Genomic DNA, 24,990 nt, shown 5'->3' with positions numbered 1-24,990 from the left:
AGTGCCTTGCAAAAGTATTCACCCCCTGGCTTTTTACCTATTTTGTTACATTACAGCCTTTAGTTGATTGTTTTTTTAATCGGAATTATGTGATGGATCAGAACACAATAGTCTAAGTTGGTGAAGTAAAATTAGAAAAATATATACATAAAACTATTTTTCAGAAATAAATAACTGATCATTGGTATATGCGTATATATTCACCCTCTTTGTTATGAAGCCCATAAAAAGCTCTGGTGCAACCAATTATCTTCAGAAGTCACATAATTAGTGAAATGATGTCCACCTGTGTGCAATCTAAGTGTCACATGAGCTGTCATTACATATACACACCTTTTTGAAAGGCCCCAGAGGCTGCAACACCTAAGCAAGAGGCACCACTAAACAAACACTGCCATGAAGACCAAGGAACTCTCCAAACAAGTAAGGGAAAATGTTGTTAAGTACAAGTCAGGGTTAGGTTATAAAAAAATATACAAATTTTTGATGATCCCTAGGAGCACCATCAAATCTATCATAACCAAATGGAAAGAACATGGCACAACAGCAAACCCGCCAAGAGACGGGCGCACACCAAAACTCACGGACCGGGCAAGGAGGGCATTAATCAGAGAGGCAGCAGAGAGACCTAAGGTAACCCTGGAGGAGCTGCAGAGTTCCACAACAGAGACTGGAGTATCTGTCTATAGGACGACAATAAGCCGTATGCTCCATAGAGTTGGGCTTTATGGCAGAGTGGCCAGAAGAAAGCCATTACTTTTAGCAATGAACAAAATGGCACGTTTTGAGTTTGCGAAAAGGCATGTGGGAGACTTCCAAAATGTATGGAGGAAGGTGCTCTGGTCTGATGAGACTAAAATTGAACTTTTTGGCCATCAAAGAAAACACTGTCTGGCGCAAACCCAACACATCACATCACCCAAAGAACACTATCCCCACGATCCACAGTGAAACATGGTGGTGGCAGCATCATGCTGTGGGGATGTTTTTCAGCAGTCGGGACTGGGAAACTGGTCAGAGTTGAGGGAAAGATGGATGGTGCTAAATACAGGGATATTCTTGAGCAAAACCTGTACCACTCTGTGTGTGATTTGAGGCTAGGACGGAGGTTCACCTTCCAGCAGGACAATGACCCCAAGCACACTGCTAAAGTAACACTTCAGTGGTTTAAGGGGAAACATGTAAATGTGTTGGAATGGCCTAGTCAAAGTCCAGACCTCAATCCAATAGAAAATCTGTGGTCAGACTTAAAGACTGCTGTTCATAAGTGCAAACCATCCAACTTGAAGGAGCTGGAGCAGTTTTGCAAGGAGGAATGGGCATAAATCCCAGTGGTAAGATGTGGCAAGCTCATAGAGACTTATCCAAAGCAACCTGGAGCTGTGATAGCCGCAAAAGGTGGCTCTACAAAGTACTGACTTTAGGGGGGTGAATAGATGCACATTGACTTTTTCTGTTATTTTGTCCTATTTGTTGTTTGCTTCACAATAAAAAAAAAAATCTTCAAAGTTGTGGGCATGTTCTGTAAATTAAATAATGCAAATCCTCAAACAATCCATGTTAATGCCAGGTTGTGAGGCAACAAAACACGAAAAATGCCAAGGGGGTGAATACTTGTGCAAGGCACTGTATTCTTAACATCTGCAGAGTGTTCCACAACCTTTAAGTCTAAAAGAATACACTCGGAAAACATACACGTTCTCCTGGGATATCATGGTGCTGCATCATCCTGAATGGTGAATGCAATGTCCAGGCTACATTAGGCCATTCATTTCAATGGTTTTCCTCATAGAGAAATGGGTAGGGGGCATAAACAGTGTGAACCGGAAGAAGGATAAAACAGAGGCACTGAATCCTCCCCCATTATAACTGCACTTCATTATATCTACAGTATATGCAACAAATGTAGTCCATGACACCTTAGCAGGTAAAATTTATTTACAATTACTTTCTTGCTAGAGAAAGCTTCCTTGATTATTTAATGACATGAATATGAATCAAAAAACAATAAGCAAGGATTAATTACAGTTAGGGTTCATGCACATGGATGATTTTAGGCATTTTGTCATGTCTAGTGTAAAACTCCCAGCCCTTTCCTGCACCCAAGGATATGCATGTGCCACATACAGCCTGCCATACAAGTGAATGGTCGCGCATGACCGTACTCTTGTAAATGCCAATGCTTCTTTTGCATTAGCATTTACCAGCACATGCACCAGTGACATTTTTTCCAAATGCATAAAATAGTCTGTGTATATGAACCCTTAAACAAGTATGTAAGAAAATATCATTAATAATTACGTTACATCTTACTTACATCAGTGGAAAATATTGTTGATTGGCTGGTATGTATTTCTGTGTTTATTTTCCAGTTCAATAAGCTTGATGGAATCTGTTATTGCTTCCAAACAAGCAAATCGTTTATGTGGTTATACAAATACTGGAGGATACGCCACATAGCTGGCAGTAATTTTGCTGATAAAGATTATAAGTATCTTCTTACCAAAAAAAAATCATACTGCATGAAAAAACAAGGAGTATCTCAGCAAACATGTTCATTGTCATTACACATAAATTAGTAGAAAATATTAGCTAGGTTTGATTACTTTGAACGGCTCAGTAATTTTGTTGAAAAGATTAAGGCAGGTGGATAAGGCTAACTTGAGAGATCTACATTCTGGAAAATAGCTTTGCTTGTTCCATAAGCTCCATTTTCGCTATGGCTGAGAGATGAACTTCATCAGGGCCATCTGCAATACGGAGAGTTCGAGCTGCTGCATACCTGGAAGAGACAGAGACTTTGGAATACTTGGACCCTATAATATACAATCATTCAGTTACATAGTTAGTCAGGTTGAAAAAATTCCATCTAGTTCAACCAAAAAATAAATAAAATACAATCCCATATACACAATCCTATATTCACAGTTGATCCAGAGGAAGGCGAAAAACCCCAGAAAAGCACGATCCAATTTGCTACAGCAGGGGAAAAAATTCCTTCCTTTTTCCCCAAGAGGCTGATTTTCCCTGGATAAACTTTACCTATAAATGTTAGTACCCAGTTATATTATGTACATTTAGGAAAGAATCCAGGCCTTTTTTAAAGCAATCTACTGAGCTGGCCAGAACCACCTCTGGAGGTAGGCTATTCCACATCTTCACAGCTCTTATGTCGCGTACACACGACCGGTTTTTCCGTCAAAATAAACTCTGACGGTTTTTCCGACGGCATTCCGACAGAGTTCCACTGAAACGGACTTGCCTAAACATGATCACACCAAAGTCCGATCATTTAGAGCGCTACTATGATGTGCGACGGGACTAGAAAAAGGAAGTTCAATAGCCAGTAGCCAAGAACTGCCCTTGCGTCGTTTTTGGTCCGTCAGAATAGCATAAAGACGAACGGTTTTCCTGATAGGAATTGATTCCGTCGGAAAGATTTAAAACATGTTCTATTTCTAGGTCCGTCAGAATTTTTGGAAGAAAAAGTCAGATGAAGCCCACACACGATCGGAATATCCGATGGAATGATTCCGTGGGACCTTTTCTGCCGGAAAGTCCAGTCGTGTGTACGTGGCATTACTGTGAAGAAACCTTTCTGTATTTTGAGATTAAATCTTTTTTCCTCTAGAAGTAAACAGTGCCCCCTTGTCCTCTGTGATGACCTTAAAATGAATAGCTCAACATCAAGTTCACTATATGGGCCACTTAAGTATTTGTACATGTTGATCATATCCCACCTTAATCTCCTCTCTTCTCAAGAGGGAATAGATTCAGCTCCTCTAGTCTTTCCTCATAGCTGAGCTCCTCCATGCCTCTTATCAGTTTGGTTACCCTTCTCTACACTTTCTCCAGTTCCCTGATATCCTTTTTGAGAATTGGTGCCCAAAACTGAACTACATATTCCAGATGAGGTCTTACTAATGATTTGTACAGGGGCAAAATTATATCTCTCTCTCTCTCTGGAGTCCATACCTCTCTTAATACAAGAAAGAATTTTGCTCGCTTTGGAAACCACAGCTTGGCATTGCATGCTATTATTGAGCTTATGATCTACCAAAACCTCCAGATCCTTCTCCACCACTGTGTTTCAGTTACTATTAAAAACACACGAGCAGTGCTGGACATGGACCAAAATGTGAATGTATCCTACACCATCATTCAAATACCATTATATAGACCTGCTGGACATGGGATAAAATGCAGCTCTAGTATATAATGGACACCAGACAACATTTCTTTGCTTCATCCAATGTTTTGGAAGTGAATTGATTTAATGCTTCACAGGAAGCTGTTTTGCTAGTTGATCCAGGAGAATAGTGCTAAAGTCCATTTTGACACACCAATTAAAGCATACTATGCACACACTTTTAGAGAATGCCTTCATGCAACGGTCACACAATATATGTTATCTTTTTAACCTGCCATGCACTGTTCAAGCTGTATACGTTATACAACCAGCTTTCTTTACTGGACATGGTTAGTTAAGAACCTTGTTTGTATCAGCTTTGCTTGGTTAAGAATTTATGGTACAAGTTTCTTGTAAAAGTAGAACAGGGGCAATGCTCACATTATCTATGGCCTTATTGCCAGGATTACTGAAGGTTCAGTACATGCTCAAAGGTCACAGATAATGGGTTAAGTGGCAGGACTCCTCTGTCTATAGTAGAATTAACTTCAGGTAAGTTGTTTTTATTTTCCTATATAACTCTTTTTCTTTGTGTTTGAGTTTAGTCTTCTTTTCGCACATCGCCCAAAAACTAAACACATTATATAATTATGCCAAGTTGCCAAGCTATTGAGGCTGGTGGTACCATGGACTATGTGGCTGGTCTAGAAATGTTTACCTGATATTACAATAGGGCTAACTAAAATTAAAGCACAACTCCAGTCAAAGTGTTTTTTGTTGTTTTGTAGCAACATCAGGAATGATTAGAATCGCTGTTTTTTTTTTTTTTTTTTTTTATTGTTTTTTTTTCTATATTCCTTTTCTCTCTGGGGATTAAAGCACGTTTTTATCTGCTGTTATTTGAGATCTGTGCCTCATGGGACAGTTCTCCCTCACTTCCTGTCAAAGCAGGAAGCAATGGTAAATTTTACCAGCTGGAATAATGACTACAACAAAAATGTTTTGTTTTGAAAAATGGAGAAGAGTTAAAATCTCTGTCAGGTTATTATTACTGTCTTTGTCTTCTTGTTCCCTCAACAACTGTTTCCCATATTTTAAAAAGTGAAGGAGAATCTCCCAAAAAGCTTACAGAGAGCAATAAAAACTTGACAGAAGTGTTTTCTCTTTCCAAGTCTATCTAGAGCAGAACAATCATACAGAAGCTCAAGCAAGCTCACAAAACATGGCGGAAGGCCTGTGTTATAGTTAGTTTTGTCCCACATTGTCTCTCTCTCTCTTGCCTAACATGGCGGCCGGCCTGTGTTATACTTAAGTAAGTTTGTCCAACATTGTCTCTCTCTTGCCTAACATGGCGGCCGGCCTGTGTTACACTTAGTTTGTCCCACATTGTGTCTCTCTCTCGCCTAACATAATGTCCACTGTCCAGCATGGCGGCACATACACTGCAGCTGGCTGTCTCAGAGGGGCTTTTATCACAGTGCAGCAGGCTGTGGGAGTTGGGCGCAAAATACAACAGGCACAGCACTTTTTACATGCTGCAAAAACAGGCCATTGGAGTATGTGTCAGAACATGAGCTGCCTGCAACGATCACTGAAAATCAGTGGAATCTCATGGAGAAGATGATCAACATCTTGGCTCCCTTTGAAGAGTTGACTCGGCATGTGAGTTGTTCAGATTCTTTTGCCTCGGATGTAATTCCTGCAGTGACTGTGCTACAGCGATTATTATCTAAAGAAGTGGATGATGACCACGGTGTTAAAATGATGAAGAACACATTGCTTGGTGTTTTGCAGAAACGGTTCTCTGACATGGAGCAAAATCCACTTTACTGCATTGCTACTTTACTCGATCCAAGGTAATCAATTATTTATTGCTGGCTGCTATTTTGCATTGTTTTTATTTGAATATTGATGATATGATTTTGTTTTTTGAGTGAAGGTGATATTTTACAGTGTTATTATCGCTTGCATTAAAAAAAATTTTGTAATGCAAGTGATAACACTGTAAATCTCACCTTCATACAAAACACAAAAATAATGACAAACACACTTACCTGCTCTGCCTCTGTGTAATGGTTTTGCACAGAGCAGGCCAGACAACTGTTTTCGCCATGTCCCCCGCCGTCACCTTTCCTTCTAGCAGTGCCCCCACAGCAAGCTTCCACAGTTGCTGCTTTGCTTGCATGACGTTGTCTAATGTCTTGTATTTTTCTTCTTCTAGGTATAAAGATCGGTTCTTCTCAAATGCAGATGCTGGCAGGCAGGCCAAAGAGATGTTCGTGCTGGAAATGCAACAAATATCTTCTGTACAGGTACTACAGGCACAGTCAGCTACACCTGAGGTGCTTGAGAAACCAGCTACCAAAAGGCCTCGCACTGAGCAACAGCCAGGTACCGGTGTGACTGTGGACAGTGTTTTTCAAGAAATTGCTTATTCATCTACATTTGAGAACAGTGCTCCCACAGCTGCTACCATACAACTAGAAGCATATCTTGGAGAGGTCACTGTGCCTCGTTCGGACAAACCTCTTGAGTATTGGGCAGTCAATAAACTGCGATTTCTCACTCTAGCCCAAATGGCACAAAAATATCTTTCAGCTCCTTGCAGTAGTGTGGAAAGTGAGAGATTGTTCAGTGCAGGGTCACACATTCTGACTGACACCAGAAACAGACTTCTAACTGAACATGCAGAGATTCTTGTTTCTTAAAAAAAACTTTCCACTTGCGTTTGAATTGGAAAAGTAATCTACCGCCTGTTACTGTCCAACTGTAAGGCATCATGCAGAGTTGCACAGTGCAGCTCAAAGCAACTACTCCACCTGGCATTTGAGTGTTTTTTTTTTAGCGTCAACCTTTTTCCTTCTGTGAAAAAGTGAATCACCTATGGTGTGCACATTGCACACTATAGGTGATTCAACGTGCAATGCATGGGGGACACATAGCCTAATATGGAGCAGCACAGAGTTAACACTATAGGCAAACGAAAGGTTCAAAAACAGGGAGCTCAAACGCCTGTAGGAGCAGCTACTTTGAGCTTTATTGTGCATGTGGCCTTACTGCTGCTAAGTCCTTGGCTCCTTGGCCTTGCCATCCTGGAATGACCCTAATTTTGGTCTGTGAAAAATGTTTTTTTCACGAGTTTCATAAGAAGTTGAACTAGAAGCTAGCACTTTTTTTTTTCATTATTTAAAAAATGTTTACAAAATAATGTTAGTTTTGAGGTTCTGTTCAGTTGCTCCTCCTCAGGCCTAACATTATTTAACTGTATTGCACTTGGGTTGGTTGATGTGATGACGTGAACTTGTGATGTTTGTTTTATACGTGGCGTCATCAACAATGATGAAACGTGTAAATATGCGTTAAAGGTGTAAAAATATTATAGTAATAGTTTTTAAAATAGAAGTGTAACAAAAAGAAAAATTAGCAGGAAAATAATAATTAAATGGAGGCGAATAGGGCGTTAATTAAGGCTAACTAGAGTAAATTTAGGGTTAATAAGGGGGTAAACAAAGGAACATTACATAACCCCTTAAGGACTGCCCCACGCAAATATACTGCGGCAGGGTGGCCCTCCTATGCAAAATCACGTACCTGTACGCAATTTCATGCACTGGGTCTGGGGCGTGCACGTGTGCCACCAGCGCAGTGCTTTCGCTGTGATTTGAGCCAATCAACGGTCACCCGGTGACCCCGCCTCTTATGACATCACAGTCCTGGGGCATGATGGGACTGTGACGTCATAAGGGGCGGGGTCACCAGGTGACATCACCTGGTGACCCCGCCCCATCCCTATATAAGTTCTTGCGCACCGCGCACACGGCATTACAGTGAGAGAGAGTGTCGTGTCAACATCAGAAGAAGAGAAGAGGGAAGAAGACGGCGGAGAAGACCGGGCCACCGCTAGCAAAAGAGCAGGCAAAAGAGCAGAAGATAGCAGGGGAGCCCGGCAGAAGATACTGGAGAGCGGGAGAAGAACCGGAGAGCGCAGAGAAGAGGCCGGAGAGCGCGGAGAAGTCTGAAGAGATCCCCGGAGCTGCCTAATAAAGTACTTTAAAAACCTGTCTAGTGTGTGTTTTTTTTTAATTGACACTTTTTTCCTAGGTGAATGGGTAGGGGTACGATGTACCCCATACTCATTCACATAGGGTGGGGGGCCGGGATCGGGGGGCCCCCTTATTAAAGGGGGCTCTCGGATTCCGATAAGCCCCCCGCCCGCAGACCCCGACAACCAACGGCCAGGGTTGTCGGGAAGAGGCCCTTGTCCTCAACATGGGGACAAGATGCTTTGGGGTGGGGGGCTCCCCTGCCCCAAAGCACCCACCCCCCATGTTGAGGGCATGCGGCCTGGTACGGTTTAGGGGGGGTGCTCGCTTGTCCCCACCCCCTTTCCTGACCAGCCGAGCTGTGTGCTCGGATAAGGGTCTGGTATGGGTTTGGGGGGACCCCCACGCCATTTTTTCGGCGTAGGGGGTTCCCCTTAAAAACCATACCAGACCCAAGGGCCTGGTATGCTCTTGGAGGGGGAACCCATGCCGTTTTTTTATTTAAAATTTGGCGAAGAGTTTTCCCTCAAGATCATCTGAGCACAAGTCGCATGCCAAAGTTGGATCATGCAAGACGGCGATCCGACTTTGATCCGACTTCAATGATAGTCAATGGGCTGAAGTAGGATCAAAGTTGGACCAAAGTAGTACAGGGAGCATTTTCAAAGTCGGACCATCTTGTGTCGGACCAGTTAGGATGGCTCCCATAAGGAAACATTGATTTTCACATGTCATGCGACATGAACTCCCAATGTCGGAGCGTTTGTCGCACTAGTGTGAACTCGGCCTGAGACCCCTTTCACACTTGTGCTATTCCAAAGTCGCACGATTTTGCTGCAATTTCACGGCCACGATTTTGACAAGACAATCATACGACTGTGGATCCGACTTTGCCCCACGACTTGAAGTACGATTTCAATGAGCAGGGACGCGACTTTGATTACCAAATAATTAGGGGGAACTCCACACCAATTTTTTTTTTTTTTTTAAACGGCACGGGTTCCCCCTTCATGAGCATACTGGGCCCTCTGGCCTGGTATGTATTTTAAGGGGAACCCCCTCGCCGAAAAAACGGCGTGGGGTCCCCCCCAAAATCCATAGCAGACCCTTATCCGATCACCAGCCTGGCCGGTCAGGAAAGGGGGTGGGGACGAGCGAACGCCCCCCCTCCTGAGGCGTACCAGGCCGCATGCCCTCAACATGGGGGGTGGGTGCTTTGGGGCAGGGGGCCCTGCACCCCCCACCCCAAAGCACCTTGTCCCCATGTTGATGAGGACAAGGGCCCCTTCCCAACAACCCTGGCTGTTGGTTGTCGGGGTCTGCGAGCGGGGGGGCTTATCGGAATCTGGGAGCCCCCTTTAATTAGCAGGTCCCCAGATCCCGGCCCCCCCACCCTATGTGAATGAGTATGAGGTACATCGTACCCCTACCCATTCACCTGGGGGGAAAAAAGTGTCAATAAAAAAAACACACTAGACAGGTTTTTAAAGTAATTTATTAGGCACCTCCGGGGGTCTTCTTCCGACTTCGGGGGGTCTCTTCCAACTTCTCCACTCTCCGGTGTCTTCTCCCGCTCTCCGATTCTTCTCCCGCTCTCCGGTGCCTTTTGCCAGGCTCCACTATCTTCTTCCAGGTCTTTTACTAGCGTTGGCCCAGTCTTCTCTTCTTTCGATGTTGACATGATGCTCTCTCCCGCTGTAATGCCGTGTGCGCGGTGCACAACGATTTATATAGGCATGGGGCGTGGTCACTGGGTGATGTCACCAATGACCCCGCCCCTTATGATGTCACAGCCCGGGGCATGATGGGACTCTGACATCATAAGGGGACGGGGTCACCGGGTGACATCACTCGGTGACCACACCCCATACCTATATAAATTGTTGCGCACCACGCATACGGCATTACAGCAGGAGAGAGTGTCGTGTCAACATCGGAAGAAGAGAAGAGGGAAGAAGACGACGGAGAAGACCGGGCCAACGCTAGTAAAAGAGCTGGAAGAAGATAGCGGAGGAGCCCGGCAGAAGGCACCGGAGAGCGGGAGAAGAATCGGAGAGCGGGAGAAAACACCGGAGAGCAGAGAAGTTGGAAGAGACCCCCGAAGTCGGAAGGAGACCCCCTGAGTTGCCTAATAAATTACTTAAAAAACCTGTCTAGTGTGTTTTTTTTATTGACACTTTTTTCCCCCCAGGTGAATGGGTAGAGGTACGATGTACCCCATACTCATTCACTTAGGGTGCTCCTAGATTCCGATAAGCCTCCCGCCCGCAGACCCCGACAACCAACGGCCAGGGTTGTCGGGAAGGGGCCCTTTTCCTCATCAACATGAGGGCAAGGTGCTTTGGGGTAGGGGGGGGCGCATGTTGAGGGCATGCGGCCTGGTACAGCTCAGGAAGGGGGGGGGGGCTCGCTCATCCCCACCCCCTTTCCTGACCGGCCAGGCTGGTGCTCAGATAAGGGTCTGGTATGGATTTTGGGGGGGACCCCTTAAAATCCATACCAGAACGAAGGGCCCGGTATCCTCATGAAGGGGGAGCCCATGCTGTTTTTTTCTTTAAAAAAATTGCCATGGAGTTCCCCTTTATGCACAAGTCGCATGCCAAAGTCGGATCAGTTAATACGGAATCCGACTTCAGAAAAAAAGTAGTGCAGGAACTACTTTGAAGACGTAGTCATTCTAAATCATGGAGAATGACTTATGCGATTTTGCAGTCCAAAATCGTGGGACAAGTCGTATAAGTGTGAAAGCGGGCTAAGTGTTTCAGTGGCTGTTGATAAACATTGCCTGGCTGATTTTTTTTTTTTTTGACAGCTCCAATTGCAGGACTTCTTTAACACTTCAGCTGTCAACAGGGGAACCTCACTGACAGCTGAATGAGTCATCGGTTGTTAAGGACGCGGCAGCCCCACTCCTTAACAACTGATAATTACCAGCTTTTTTTTTTCTTTACATTTCAGCTGTCAGTGGGGGAATCCCGCTGACAGCTGAAAGAACCGAGGCCTGATTGAATTGGTTTCAGGTATGGGTGCATTTGCACGAGTACCGATACTCATGCAAATGCTTAGTATCGGTGCAACCCTAAATGATATAGCTTCCATACTATTGTCTCTGCATTATGAATAAGAATTTTAATCATATGGAAAGAGGATTTTGGTAAAACCTTTACATGTTTTTATCAATTTTAACAAGCCACTGTGACCACACAGACAAACTCACATGAAAGCCAGAGGAAAATCCTGGGAAACTCCAGCTCCTCCAAAGACTTGAATTGCACGATCTAGCACCTGACAAGCCATTCTAGGAGCCACCACTTTGATCATTGCAATCTACAAAAAAAGTACAAACAAAATAGATAAATATTATACAGCTTGTATAGAGAGCTCTCAAATTAAGGAATTTGCACTAGTAGAATAAAACTTTATTACTCTTAACTTACAGTAAAGGTGAAAAAAAAAAATTCAGCTTTTAGGGCTCATTCACATGTGAGGTTGGGGGGTGGTAAAAACATGCTGCGGAAGCAATGCTTTGCTTCACATCCACGGCAGGTATTATACCCTCTGTCACTTTCGAGGGAATGGGGCCGCTCTGCAATTGAGTGCAATAAATGCAGTTGTGGTGCACTAGTGCAGGGTTCAAGGAGTTAAAGTAGGTGGTGAAGAGGTAATACATCACTCACCATCTGTCAAATGGAAAAAGCACATGTGAACAAGCTTGTAGAGAGATTTTGCCACCTTTATTTATTTATATTCCATTTGGTTTTCAGTGCAGTCTGTGTTTTTAAAATAAATATTAAAAAGAACACTGCAGTGAGATGGAAAACGTTTAAATTTGGCTTTACTCAATCTCAAAAATGATATTACATTTTTGAACATACAGAAAAATAGAAATATTTCTGTTGAAAACACTCAGGAATTACAAATCTACTATAAGAGCTCATTCACACAGGTGCAGAGATCCATACAGCATCCAAAAGCCGCTCCTTTATGCATTTGGAGCAGTGTGGAGTTGCATGCAGCCCATGTTAGTCAGTGAAGATGAATAAGCTTTAGGGATTCACCCACACATCGGAATGTGACAAGCGTTTTACGGATGGGATCGCTGCCCTAAATGCAGACAAGTTGTGCGTTCAGAGCTGTACACCCATCTTTGCATGTCTGTCTGTCATGTCTCCATTGCTAACATAGGCAACCTACACACAGCTCCATGCCACTCTGAACACAAACAAATGGCTTTTTTGCGCACTGTACCACAGTCTGCACCCATGTGAATGAATCCAGAAGTGTTTTTTTTTTTTTAACTTAAATTAAAAATATTTCTATAGATGCTATGTGGTACCTGACCTCCTCTTCCACTGGAGGAGGTCTAATCTTTCTGATGTTCCCTGGGTAGTTTTCTTGAGACCTTTGGGCTTAAATTTGGGGTTTTATTATAATGAATCCATCAAAATATTACTGGCCAGACAAAGCAATCAAATAGGTCAAAATCTTCAAAAAAAAACTGCTTAAACTTTATCCAAAATCAAAGTTTTTTTTATTTTAGGTTAGAGTGGGGAAGGATTACATCCCCTGTAAGATTTATTTTTTTTCTGTCTGTGTCCCATTCTGGATACTTCCCTTTATTGTCCTGAAGACACAATAGGAAGTAAGAGGAAATCTGTCCAAAGTCAGTGGAAAGCCCCTCTCAGATAGTTATCACCAAAACAGATGTGTCTATAGGAAGTTTCCCCTTCTACTCCTGTTCTAATGACATCCATAAAATGTAGGATTTCTATGTCAGTGATAAGAGTCACCAGAACAAACAGAGGTCAAATTCCCAAGTGAGGGCATGGACAGTTAAATAAAATCTGACAGAGGTTTAAACACTTCCCTACTCTATTAAACAAAGCATCTTGGCTTTAGATATTTGTATCTGAACTCCATGGCCATAGTATTTATTACAGTGTTTGAGCAAGAGATAGCACAGAAACAGAAACATAGTTTTAAGTATTTTAATTGCATTAAACAAGTGTATCTTCAAACTATAAAAGTTAAAAAGACCGCTGTCAGCAGCTGAATTACAGCAGAAAATTACAGGCATACTTTAACACGCCAGGGGATGAAAAGGTTTGCACATTTATTTAAAACAAATAAATGAAAGCTCCTATCTGGCACTTCTGTGAAATCTAAGGCCACCCAAGTACTTCCTTTTTTAAATATTACTCAGTGCAGATAGAGGACACTATTTATGTTTATAGAATAGTCAAGAAGATTTAATATGCTATAGGAATGCATTTATTTTTTATATGATTTTTATACACATAGAATATCCATATCAAGAATGAAAAGTGTTATATTGTGTCACAGTTCATATAAAACTTCTGTTTTCCAGGATCTAACGTTACTATACTGCTGATAGCTCATACCTGCTTTTTCTTAAACTAGAACAATGGACAATCCATGAGGCCTCTTGCACACGGGCTAAGGGCTCCAGCATATGGGCCGCCTGAGCCTATTCAGCATAAACAAAGCCATATTTCCTGCACTCAGGCAACCCAGGTTCAGCATACACCCAGGGGCGTATCTACCACGAGGCAAACAAGGCGTTTGCCTTTAGCCGCATTTTTCAGTAGGGGTGGCGTCACCCCCCTCGCGACGCCACCCCTCCCAACCTTGTTCACTGCTGACTCAGTGCTGTTCCTGACAGCATGCTGAGTGGAACTGTCAATCATCCCCGATGCAACCTGAGACCCTGCCATCCTTCCCCGCACTGTCCCTGCCTCGCTCTGGGATTGTGCACGGCTGCAGCTCCCCCTCCCCCTTCTTGCACAGCCGCATCCTTCTTTCTAACCTGTGGCCACAGCCTTAAGGAGGGAGGAGGAGGAAGCAGGAGGAGAGACTTGCCCTGCAGATTCACAGCCATTTGCTGCAAGCTTCCCGATCCATACCTGGAAGGGAGTGCAGGAGAGCCAGGGCGGGGGTAACATAGCCCAGACACTGGGCACCTACTATCTATCAGCCCCAGACCCCACTGCAGAGATGTTGCTGGGTGATGCCAGGGTGATCTGCTGGGTGCTATGGAAGATGGCTGGTATGCACCTTTTATAGGCCAACTACAACACCCAGATGACAATTGTCCTCTAGAGCAGTGTTTCTCAAATCCAGTCCTCAAAGCACCCCAACAGGTCATGTTTTCAGGCTCTCCATTATTTTGCACAGGTGATTTAATCAGTTTCACTGCCTTATTAATTACCACAGCCATTTCATCTGAGGGAAATCTTGAAAACATGACCTGTTGGTGCGCCTTGTGGACTGGAGTTGAGAAACGCTGCCCTAGAGAGATGTGGGTAGGGGCACCAGGGGTGTGTGAGGTGACTGTGGGCACTGGGGGTGTATAGGGTGAGAGTGGGGGCTGGGGTGTGAGGTGAGTGTGGACACTATTGGTGTCTCTCTTACCCTTGCTCCCTCTGTCTCCCCCCCACATGTTTCCCCGTCATCCTTTACCTTCCTTTTCCATGCCCCCCATCTCTCTCTCCTTCCTATTCCTATAACTTCTCCTAGCAAGGGAAGGAGGTACTGTGGCAGTCAAGTGAGGGTTTGGGGGGAGCACTGTGGCAGGCTAGCAGAGGGAGGGTTGGTGGGAGCAGTGTGTAACTGGTGGCAGGCCACAACAGTGGGAAGCTGGATCTGGTGGTAGGATAGTGATAATCTGCATCTGGTGGCAGGCTGCAACAGTGGAAAGTTGCACCTGGTGGCAGGATAGTGACAAGCTGCATCTGGTGGCAACTCAGGGCTCCCACGGATTCTGCATTATGCTGAGTCGAACAATTTAAGTATGTTCTGTAATGTAATATTAGAAACAATGTGCTTCAATCATCCTAAAACCATGGTGTTGGGATGATTGAAGCGCTAACACTACACATCCCGATTCCGACATCCACTTGCCTCCCCACACTTTTGAAATGAGCGCTGCCATACAGGTCTCCACCCACATGCCCACTTCATGCATTCAAAGACTTCTGTGAATAAGTCAACTACAAGTACCTTTGTGGATGTCGGCTTGTAGTTCTCAATGAACTACCACAGCACTTTTTTTTTAATTTCAATATGTTTATTGAGTTTTAGAAGAAGAACATAAACATATGTTGACATTCGTGTCATCTGCCCACATGGCCTACAATCACAAAAAGTAACAGTTACAAACATTAAAGTGTATAGCAGTTGACATTGACCATTAACTATAGGCTAGAAATCAACTTCAATCAAGGACAATAAATCTGGCACCTTTGGATCAGTGAGGGTAGAACCCTCATTTCTAAGGGATTGTCCTATTGTCTCCTGATTCAAGATACCTGGACCCCAAACTGAGGTATTTCCTGGGGATCCTTACGGGGGGACAGCCACCCGCCCCAGGAGTTGCCCAGTACACCACCCCTATGGGAGCTCACTGTGGTTGTGCCTATCCCCTCCTGGGCCCCATGCCTACCCCCCCATCTCTAACCCTGTGGCAGGCTGACTATATTGCAAGCCCAGGGCGCCACAGTAGCGTGCAATTTAGGGGCACAATCTGGTATGATGGTTTGAAAACAGAATTTCTGACATATTCTTAGCAAACTAGCCTACTTGGAGCATTTTCCGCTTCACATGTGAGGGGTGTGATTACCCCCCTCATACGTTGAGAAGAGTGGGAACAGAGTGTCCCTGAGAGTGAGAGTAAAGAGAGGGTAAGAAAAAAGAGGAGAGTAGGAGACCAGGAGAGTCCGATCATCTGTTATGCCACGTACACATGATCAGAAATTCGGCCAGCAAAAGACCGTTGAGAACTTTTTGACGGAAAATGCCAACGTGTGTATGCTCCATCTGACTTTTGCTGGCTGAATTCCAGCCAGCAAAAGATTGAGCATGTTCTCAAAATGCGATCGTCTGTAGCAATTCTGACGCGCAAAAGTCCTACGCATGCTCGGAAGCATTGAACTTCATTTTCTCGGCTTGTCGTAGTGTTATACGTCACCGCGTTCTTGATGGTCAAAAGTTCAGCAAACTTTTGTGTGACCGTGTGTTTGCAAGGCAAGCTTGAGCGGAATCCCGTCGGAAAAGCCATCATATCTTTTTCTGACCAAAATCCCGATCGTGTGTACGCAGCATTAGCGATGCAGAGGGAAATAATACAATAAGATGCCCAGGGTTCCCAGATAGCTTCAAATTTTTCAAGGTTATCCTGTAGTTTCGCAACTAGGTGTTATTGCGACATAATCCAGGATATTTTCCTCTTAGCCGCCCTGATTAAGGTGGGTTTTTTCCAAGCCCTTGCGAGCGTAATCTTAGCTCCCGGGAGGTGGTAAAAAGTTATGGCTTGCATGTGTTTATAAATCATCGGGATTTTGCAGTTTAAGAGGGCTATGGTGGGATCTGGTGAGATTGTAAGGGCTATTATCTTACTCAGCGTATGAAATACCTTGTTCCAGTAGGACCTAATGTGGGGACAGGTCCACCAGATGTGGAACATTGTGTCTTCCAGTTTGCATCCCCTGAAACACAGCGGGGAAGCCTGTAGGTAGATCACTGCCAACCTGGAAGGGACATAGTACCCCCTCGTTAGGTCTTAATATTAGCTTCAATCAGTGAGACATTTAGGATACCTTTATAGGAACGTTGGAAAGCTTGGGACCATATAGCTGGATCCCACGAGTGCCCCGTGTCCATCTCCCATGCCTGGGCGTACGGTGGGATGCCTTCTTTACATGCCAAGGAAGAGTAGATCAACAAGATACCTCCCCTCTGATCCATAATGTTAGAACACCATTGCTCATACGGGGTGGCTCGTTCCTATCAGTCCAGATATGGTTAAGGAAGTGAACAATTTGGGAGAGTCATGTCATCATGTCATGACCTGCAAGACTAGAGGAGGCGCACTGTGTCTACTACGGTCCTTCCGCTGGGAAGAATCATTAACAGTGTAAATTGAACAGAACACCCATTGAATAAGTAATTTAGGGGAAAACAAACCCAAACCGGGCCCCCCGTCCAAACCGGCCCCCCTCCCGAGCAGCCTCCTCTGCTCACGAAGACCCCTTGGGGAAATCGGCTCTGATGAGAGGGCCCCTCCCAAGGACCACAGCACGGGGGAACTAATTACTAGATTCGGCCACAGGCCGTATATCACTCAGCCGTGTGGCAGGGCTCGAGGCCCCTGAAATATACGAGATACAGTACTGCAATACACTATGACCTTTAAAAGGCTCCATATCTGATAGAATGTACCATAATGAATTGCAATCGTAATGGGGGAAGAAGAGATGATTAAAGGTTTGACAACTAGTGCAAAACAGTGAAACACAGTTGGCTATGTTCCATGTCCCTTCTCCCCTGCCCACCCCCCAGAAGAAGGCCCAACAGATCCACCTCCCTGTAACGGTAAGGGAGGAGGAACTGGTCATGGCAAGCGCTAGGATTCTGGAGGGAAAAATACAGTGGTAAAAACAGTAATAAAAGGGGAATGGGGAAAAACCCAGTTCAAATTGGAAAAGAATGACACAAACCAGGGCCCTGGTTTAATAGACCGAGCAGTCAAATCATGGTGGTAGTGTCTCCTTGGTGCTCTTGGAGTGTTGCGTCAGCCAGGTGGGTTGCAGGGGGCTTGCTAGAGATGGACGTTTCGATGACGAGGAGGGTCCCTTGTTGAGTGGAGGTGGTTGAAGCTCTTGTGAGAGTAGGCCCAGGTGGAGCAGTAGCCGCTCACCCTCCACAAAGGATGAAAATCCATATCCTTTATTGCGATAGGCAAAGTTCAGGCGGAGAGGGAATGACCATCTGTAGGTTATCTCCTTCTGTTGTAGGATTTGAAGTAGCGGGTTAAGTTATCTTCGATTTTGTACCGTGTAGGGTGAAAGGTCGGCAAAGACCTGAACTGTATGACCCTGTATAGTGAGGGTGTCAGCCATTCTCAATCTTCTCATCACTTCCTCCTTGACAGAGAAAAAATGAGGTTTAACTATAATGTCCCTGGGGAGGCCATCTGAGCAGGGGGGCTGTAAGGCTCTGTGAGCTCTGTCAAGTTCCAGGCAATGTTCAGAAATGTCCGGAATGAGCCCTTTGATGAGGGCCTTAACTGCTGGCTGGACATCTTGCACAGATTCAGGGAGACCCCTTATCTTGAAGTTCTAATGTCTGAACCTATTCTCCAGGTCATTTTATCTTATCTTAGTGCAGATTCTAGTTGTTCCTGTATGTCTTGAATTCTGGCCAAATTTTGATTTATTCTGGCTACAGATTGATCTGATTTTTTTCAATGACTTCAACCCTCATATCCAATTCCTGCAGGTCTGCGTGCATGGATGAAGTGATTTGGGCAGCATTTAGTGCAAGACTTCTGGATAGCACCTGGGAGAAGGCTGTCATCATAGAAGGAAAGTCAGTGGGTACTAGAGCTGTGTTACAGGTATCTCCCTCACAAGTAATTAGGCCTGTTAAAGGATCATGCATAAGACTAATCGGGAGCCCATCCATCGACCTCCCTATCAGCGATTCAGTGGATGTGGGGGAGGGTGCCACCATGTGCGGGAGACTCACTGTACCTGGCTTGGATAATGGAGCTGCATCCTGGTCAACTATGGATTCATCTGCCTCAGCGTCAGTGTTTCTCCCTCTGGGAGAGGCGGCTGCCATTTTGGCATAGCTAAGCGGGCCAGCTGTGGAATTCAGCTGGCAAGAGAGGTTTCTCCTTGCCGAAGCCATGGCCATCGGAGTGTTCCTGGTATGTTCCCCTGCCGCTGTGTCCTAGGGCAGTGTTTGGGCAGACGTCCTGAAGGCTGCAGCGGGCTTTAGTAGACCGGAGTGTCGCGGAGCTCTAGAAGGTCGCGGTCATCTTGGGAGCTGCCGTGCATGCACCTCTACCACAGCACTTTTAAGTGCTATGGTAGTTCATTGATTCTGCCTGTCAGTGTGAAACTGCCTGCTCATACGATGTACTGGCAGAGAGCTTACACTGACAGTCTGCAGGAGGTCTGCATGGAACGAACGATCTGCTGATCGCTGGTGCAATGCTTTCCAGGCTCCTACAAAAAATTTTGTAAATGCACGTCTTTCTACCTGCAAAAAAATGCGCATTTTTTTTTTTAAAGGTGAACTTACACTTTAAAATGAATGCTGCTGCACGTGTGTATACTGTGATATTATTGTAAATACCAGTACAGTGTACAAGTGTCTGCAAAAAATAGAATATCAGGCTGTACACTGTACCTGGGCTGACTAAGTGGAGGAAATCCAGCTTCAGTTATGCTGTACTTGCCAAGTCAGCCTGTGTGCAAGAGCCCTAAAAACATAAAAAAAACCTTCTGTGTGAAGCAGCTGCCCCCCCAGTACTTACCTGAGCCCATCTTTATCCAGCAATGTTGCAGGAGAGACTCGGCTGCCCGGGACTCTCCCTCCTGATTGGCTAAGAAAGCAGCAGAGCGCCATTGGCTCCTGCTGCTGTCAAAGTCAGTGAGCCAATGAGGAGAAAGAGGGGGCGGAGCCTAGCCACAGCTCCGTGTCTGAATGGACAAAGGGAGCTGTGGCTGGGCTTGGGTGCCCTCATAGCAAGCTGCTTGCTTTGGTGGCACTCGGCAGGAGGGAGGGGCCAGGAGCACCAAAGAGGGACCAGAGAATGCTCCTCTGTGCAAAACCATTACACAGTGCAGGTAAGTATGACATGTTTATTATTTTTAAACACAAATGAACGAGACTTTAGTATCACTTTAAAGTGTTACTAAACCCAGTAATATGAAAATAGTTCATCTGCCCCCTCCCACAGTGCCCACAGCTTATAAATCTTCTTTTTACATTAAAATATTGCCACTATCTACCTTTTTGAATGATCTGTATACCACGGTTACATAAACTGCACAGTTTCTACAGTGCTGAGAGTTCAGGAAGATGGAGATTTTTAGCCTGTATACATGCCCACATGTGTGATGTCAATATCATGTGACCTGGCTATCTCTGAGAACAAGAAACTGTATGTAAAACTGACTCAACTGAGCATGTGCAGGTTGAGGTTGGCTACCTTGCCTGTTCTTTCCAAGGTAGACATTGCAGGAGGGGGAGGATCTGTGCATACAGGATAAAGCAGCCTTTTTACACAATGCAGAGGATTAACCCCTAAAGTTCCACAGTGAGTAAAACAAGCATGCTATTCTGCATATACAGACAGATTTTACTGTTGTGGGTTTAGTAACACTTTAAGTATTCTTTTCAAAGTTGAGAAGCTTTACCTCATTTACTAAGCTCTGGAGCAAGTGCACTTGCAGTGCATAGCATATTTTCCTTTAGTAAATCAACCCCATTAAAAATACACATACATACATGCTTGAACCCCCCTGTAACATGGTTTTATTGCCTGTTGATTTTGCTGGTAGATCTGTCATTTTTCACAGGGTGGCAGTGCTGTTTGCTCACAAGGAAAGTCGTGAAATCGTTTTGACCCTGTGAACGTGGTATTTTTAAATGGATACCTAGTTTTAAAGCATGCAACATTAAAGTTTGGTCCCTCTGGTTATATTCCAAAGATATGGTTGCTCCGGAATAATATATTGTGACAGCATGCCCAGGCAAGTGTGTTGCTATTGATTAACCACTTCCCGCCTGGTCTATAGCAAAATGACGGCCGGGCGGTGGTTCAGTTATCCTGACTGGGTGTCATATGACGTCCTTCAGGATAACAGCCGCCGCGTGCTTGTGGCGGCACGCATCGCCACGATTGGTGGTGCGATGTGTCAGTCTGACACACCGCTACACCGATCTCGGTAAAGAGCCTCCGACAGAGGCTCTTTACCACGTGATCAGCCGTGTCCAATCACGGCTGATCACGATGTAAACAGGAAAAGCCAGACTGACAGACGTGGGTAGAGGAGAGCCGATCGGCGGCTCTCCTGACGGGGGGGGGTCTGCGCTGATTGTTTATCAGCGCAGCCCCACCTCGGATGCCCACACTGGACCACCAGGGAAGCCGCCAGGACCACCAGGGAAGAGGGCAACTTGTGGATGGCCAGGTTTGTACCCCATGGCCATCCACATGTGCAAATGAATGCCCAATCTGTGCCAATCAGTGCTCACAAATGGGCACTGACTGACACCATTATGTAACACATTACATCAGTAATGCCCAGCAATGCCACCCATCAGTGTCATCAGTGCCACCTATCAGTGCCCATCCATGCCCACCTATCAGTGCCCATCTGTGCCACCTATCAGTGCCAATCATAAGTACCCATCAGTGCCACCCATAAGTATCCATCAGTGCCGCCTACGAGTGCCACCTATGAGTGCCCATCAGTGCAGCCATATCAGTGCCCGTCATTGAAGAAGAAAACATACTTATTTACAAAAAATTTTTAAAGAAACATAGAAAAACTTGTTTTTTTTTCAAAATTTTTGGTCTTTTTTTATTTGTTGCGCAAAAAGTAAAAATCGCAGAGGTGATCAAATACCACCAAAAGAAAGCTCTATTTGTGGGAACAAAATGATAAAAAATGTGTTTGGGTTTGTATGACCGCGCAATTGTCATTCAAATTGCTACAGCGCTGAAAGCTGAAAATTAGCCTGGGTAGGAAGGTGTCTAAGTGCCTGGTATTGAAGTGGTTAAGAGTTGTTATGTGCACATGTGCATTTCTATTTTCTGTACAGATGTTTGTTTAGCTTTATCTACATTGGGATCACTTTTTGGTCCCCCTGTATTTTTGGATGATATTGTATAGACAACTAGAGATATTCCTGTTACTACTACTTTTTTCTGAACTGTGTCTCGATGTACTGCCATGTTTGGCCTGCTGAAGCTTTCAGTTGCTTTGTCTAAGATTACAGTTGTAATGCTTGAAAAATTCAATAAAAGTACCCTTAAAAAAAAAACAAACAAAAACAAAAAAAAAGCATGCCAAAAATGTAAGTGTTTGTAAACCCTTCCATATACCCAGTGAAGTGACTGGCCTCAGGTGATCCACAGTGATGAAACCAATCCTCCTACATCAATTGTGCCTGTTTATCTATCTGTTTTTATCTATTATCTGTCTTTCCCCTACATCCAAAGTACAGACTTTACACAGGATCTCCCAGCTCTGAAAAGCAGGGGGCGGATAGCTGAATACAGGCCATACATGGGTCGAATTCTGAACGAATTTTCTTTCGAAAATCAGAAATTTTGTGCATTTTGTTATCTGATGGTGCCACCACTGATTTTGAAATTCGACCAACCAAGCCTTCAATTTCACCTCATGTTGCTACAGAAAATAATTTTCGTGGCTGGGAATCTTCTTTTCTTGTGCTCATACGAATTTCTTTTTCGATTATATTTCTCACAAAATTCTTCCATCATTGATTAGAAAATCGTTTGTTTTTCAAAAAATTTACAACATGCCTAATCACTCAAATTCAATGACCACATGAAAATTGTCCGTTGCTGCGGCCCCACTAATGGTGCAAAATTTGAACGAAAATTCTTAGAAAAAATTTTTGAAAAAGAAAACTCTTTTGGAATTCAACTCATGCATGGCCAGCCTAAGACCCTATACACACAGAAAAAAGGTGATGGACTGGCCAAGCATGTCTCCAGACCTAAAACATATTGAGCATCTGTGGGGCATCCTCAAATGGAAGGTGGAGGAGTGCAAGGTCTCTAACATCCACCAGCTCCGTGATGTCGTCATGGAGGAGTGGAAGAGGACACCAGTGGCAACCTGTGAAGTTCTGGTGAACTCCATGCCTAAGGCCCCATACACACTTTTAGATTTTCTGCAGATTTTTGTCTTCAGATTTATCAAAACATGTAGTGCAAGGGCCTGCCTGATTGCATACAAATTGATACTCTTAAGGTTTGAACTCATATTATATGGTTTGGGGAATCTGAAGACAAAAATCTGCAGAAAATCTAATAGTGTGTATGGGGCCTAAGTTAGAGCTCAGAGAGCCGTTACATAGTCAGGTTGAAAAAAGACACAAGTCCATCTAGTTCAACCAATACTGACTGGAGGGCATTGACACACTGGGGGTTATATATGAAGAGCAAATCCACTTTGCACTACAAGTGAACTGCAAGTGCACTTGACAGTGCACTTGGAAGTGCAGTCACAGTAGATCTGAGGGTGACATGCAAGGAAAATAAAAAAACAGCATTTTAGCTTGCACATGATTGGATGATAAAATCAGCAGAGCTTCCCCTCATTTCAGATGTTCCCCTCAGATTTACAGCGACTGCACTTCCAAGTGCACTTTCAGTGCACTTGTAGTGCAGAGTGGATTTGCCTTTAGTAAATCAACCCCATTGACACGCCGTTCTTCACACAGCACACAGGAGCACTGGAGGATGCAAACCCTGGACTAGCCCTACACAGTACAGGCTGGCCATTTGGACTTTCTACTTTAAAACCATAAATATTTAAACTCTGAAAACTGCATAGCTTGATTAAAGCGGAGTTCCAACTTGTAAAAAAATAAAAATAAAAGTCAACAGCTACAAATACTGTAGCTGATGACTTTTAATATAAGGACACTTACCTGTCTAGGTATCCCGTGATGTGGGCACACCTAGCCAATTCATCAATCAGCTTTGGGTGCAGGCGCCGGCATCTTCACTAAGGGAAACAGGAAGTGAAGCCTTTAGTCGTGCTGCGCTTTTTGAATGGTCCCGCTGTCTTCTGGGACCTGTGTGTCTCCCAGAAGACAGTGTGGGGGGAGAAAGAGGGGCCGTAAAATTTTGTAGATTGCTGTGCGGCGATCTTACCTGGAAGTGGGAGCGAGTACCTGGTTTTGACAGGTGGCAGTGGAGCGAACAAGTGGAGCTTCCCCTTTTGGGTGGAGCTCTGCTTTAAATGTGAAGAGAATACTATCAGTGTAAACAATGGTAATAGAAGGCATTCTTTGTGACTTAAGAAAGTAATAAAGTTAAAGGACCAGAATGACAGATGGCTAGTATTTTCATACAAAGATCAGAGGTAGTATTCTTTACATTGCTCTCAGCACAGGTTTTGCATTAAATGAAACACGTGCTTTGGCTATGCAGGGCAAAGCATTAGGTTTGCTTTAAAGCCAGGCTCTGAAGCAGTTTTAATTAACATTCCCTTCACTCTTCCACTGCCATAAGCAAGGTTAAAGTGTAAGCTCCAAGTTCATACTAGTTACAGCTTTCACAAACCTAAGCACTCTATTCCTGCCCATGTAATGGCCCTGGTGCCTAAGCAGGCAAACAGAAAGCACCAGTGAAGTCATGAGGGGGGTAGAAGGAGGACTAACATGCTCCCCCAAACTCACCTGATCCCCTATACTCATAAGTAGCAGTATTTCTCCCTGAGACAAGTATATGCAGGAAGGGGCTGTCATTAAAGAGAAATTATTGCTTTGCCTATGGCCCTTTGCCATGGGCAAAGCACAGTTGCAATTTAAAGAGATAGTCCATAATAAGGGATCATTTTCTCAGTAATTTGAGCTACCTGGCGTAATAATACAGAGAGGCCTCCTATGTGAGCACCTGTTCATTTTTACTGGAATTTTATTATATCTTTTAGCATTTCATTTGTGTTATTATGGCAATAATGGAGTGTCACAGCTTTAAACCACCTAGACTTCCATCAGGCACTGTTGCCTAGTACACACTACTATTTTTTTTTCATTCAACCCAGTGGGCTGAACAAAAAAGAACTGACAGCCTAGGAGGAGCTGCTGTACTAATTATGCATTGTTAGTACAGCGATCTCCCCTTCTGTGCTGCTGTGTTCTGACAGGAGTAATGCTCCCCGCCAGAACGCATCGGTCAGCACTCTCAGCCATTGGCTGAGAACGCAGATTGGATGACGATCAGCAGACCTTTTTTCGGTC

General features: G+C 44.4%; 1 protein-coding gene across 2 annotated transcripts in view; it reads right to left on the bottom strand.

The window, feature by feature from the left end:
* Positions 1 to 1,915: 1,915 nt before the first annotated feature.
* Positions 1,916 to 24,990, bottom strand: part of ACAD11 (acyl-CoA dehydrogenase family member 11) — a 219,130-nt gene continuing 196,055 nt past the window's right edge. For both annotated transcript variants that reach the window (XM_073630360.1, XM_073630361.1), the window contains exons 19-20: positions 11,390 to 11,499; positions 1,916 to 2,782 (exon numbers count right to left, since the gene is read on the bottom strand). In XM_073630360.1, the coding sequence (XP_073486461.1) occupies positions 2,671 to 2,782; positions 11,390 to 11,499 (222 nt within the window). In that variant the 3' untranslated portion in view covers positions 1,916 to 2,670. The remainder of the gene's footprint in view (positions 2,783 to 11,389; positions 11,500 to 24,990) is intronic.

This window comes from Aquarana catesbeiana, linkage group LG05 (genome assembly GCF_042186555.1).
Source record: "Aquarana catesbeiana isolate 2022-GZ linkage group LG05, ASM4218655v1, whole genome shotgun sequence".
In the NCBI taxonomy this organism is placed as follows: Eukaryota; Metazoa; Chordata; class Amphibia; order Anura; family Ranidae; genus Aquarana; species Aquarana catesbeiana.
Note: the sequence above shows the minus strand (reverse complement) of the source record. Positions and strands in the feature narration are given on the sequence as shown.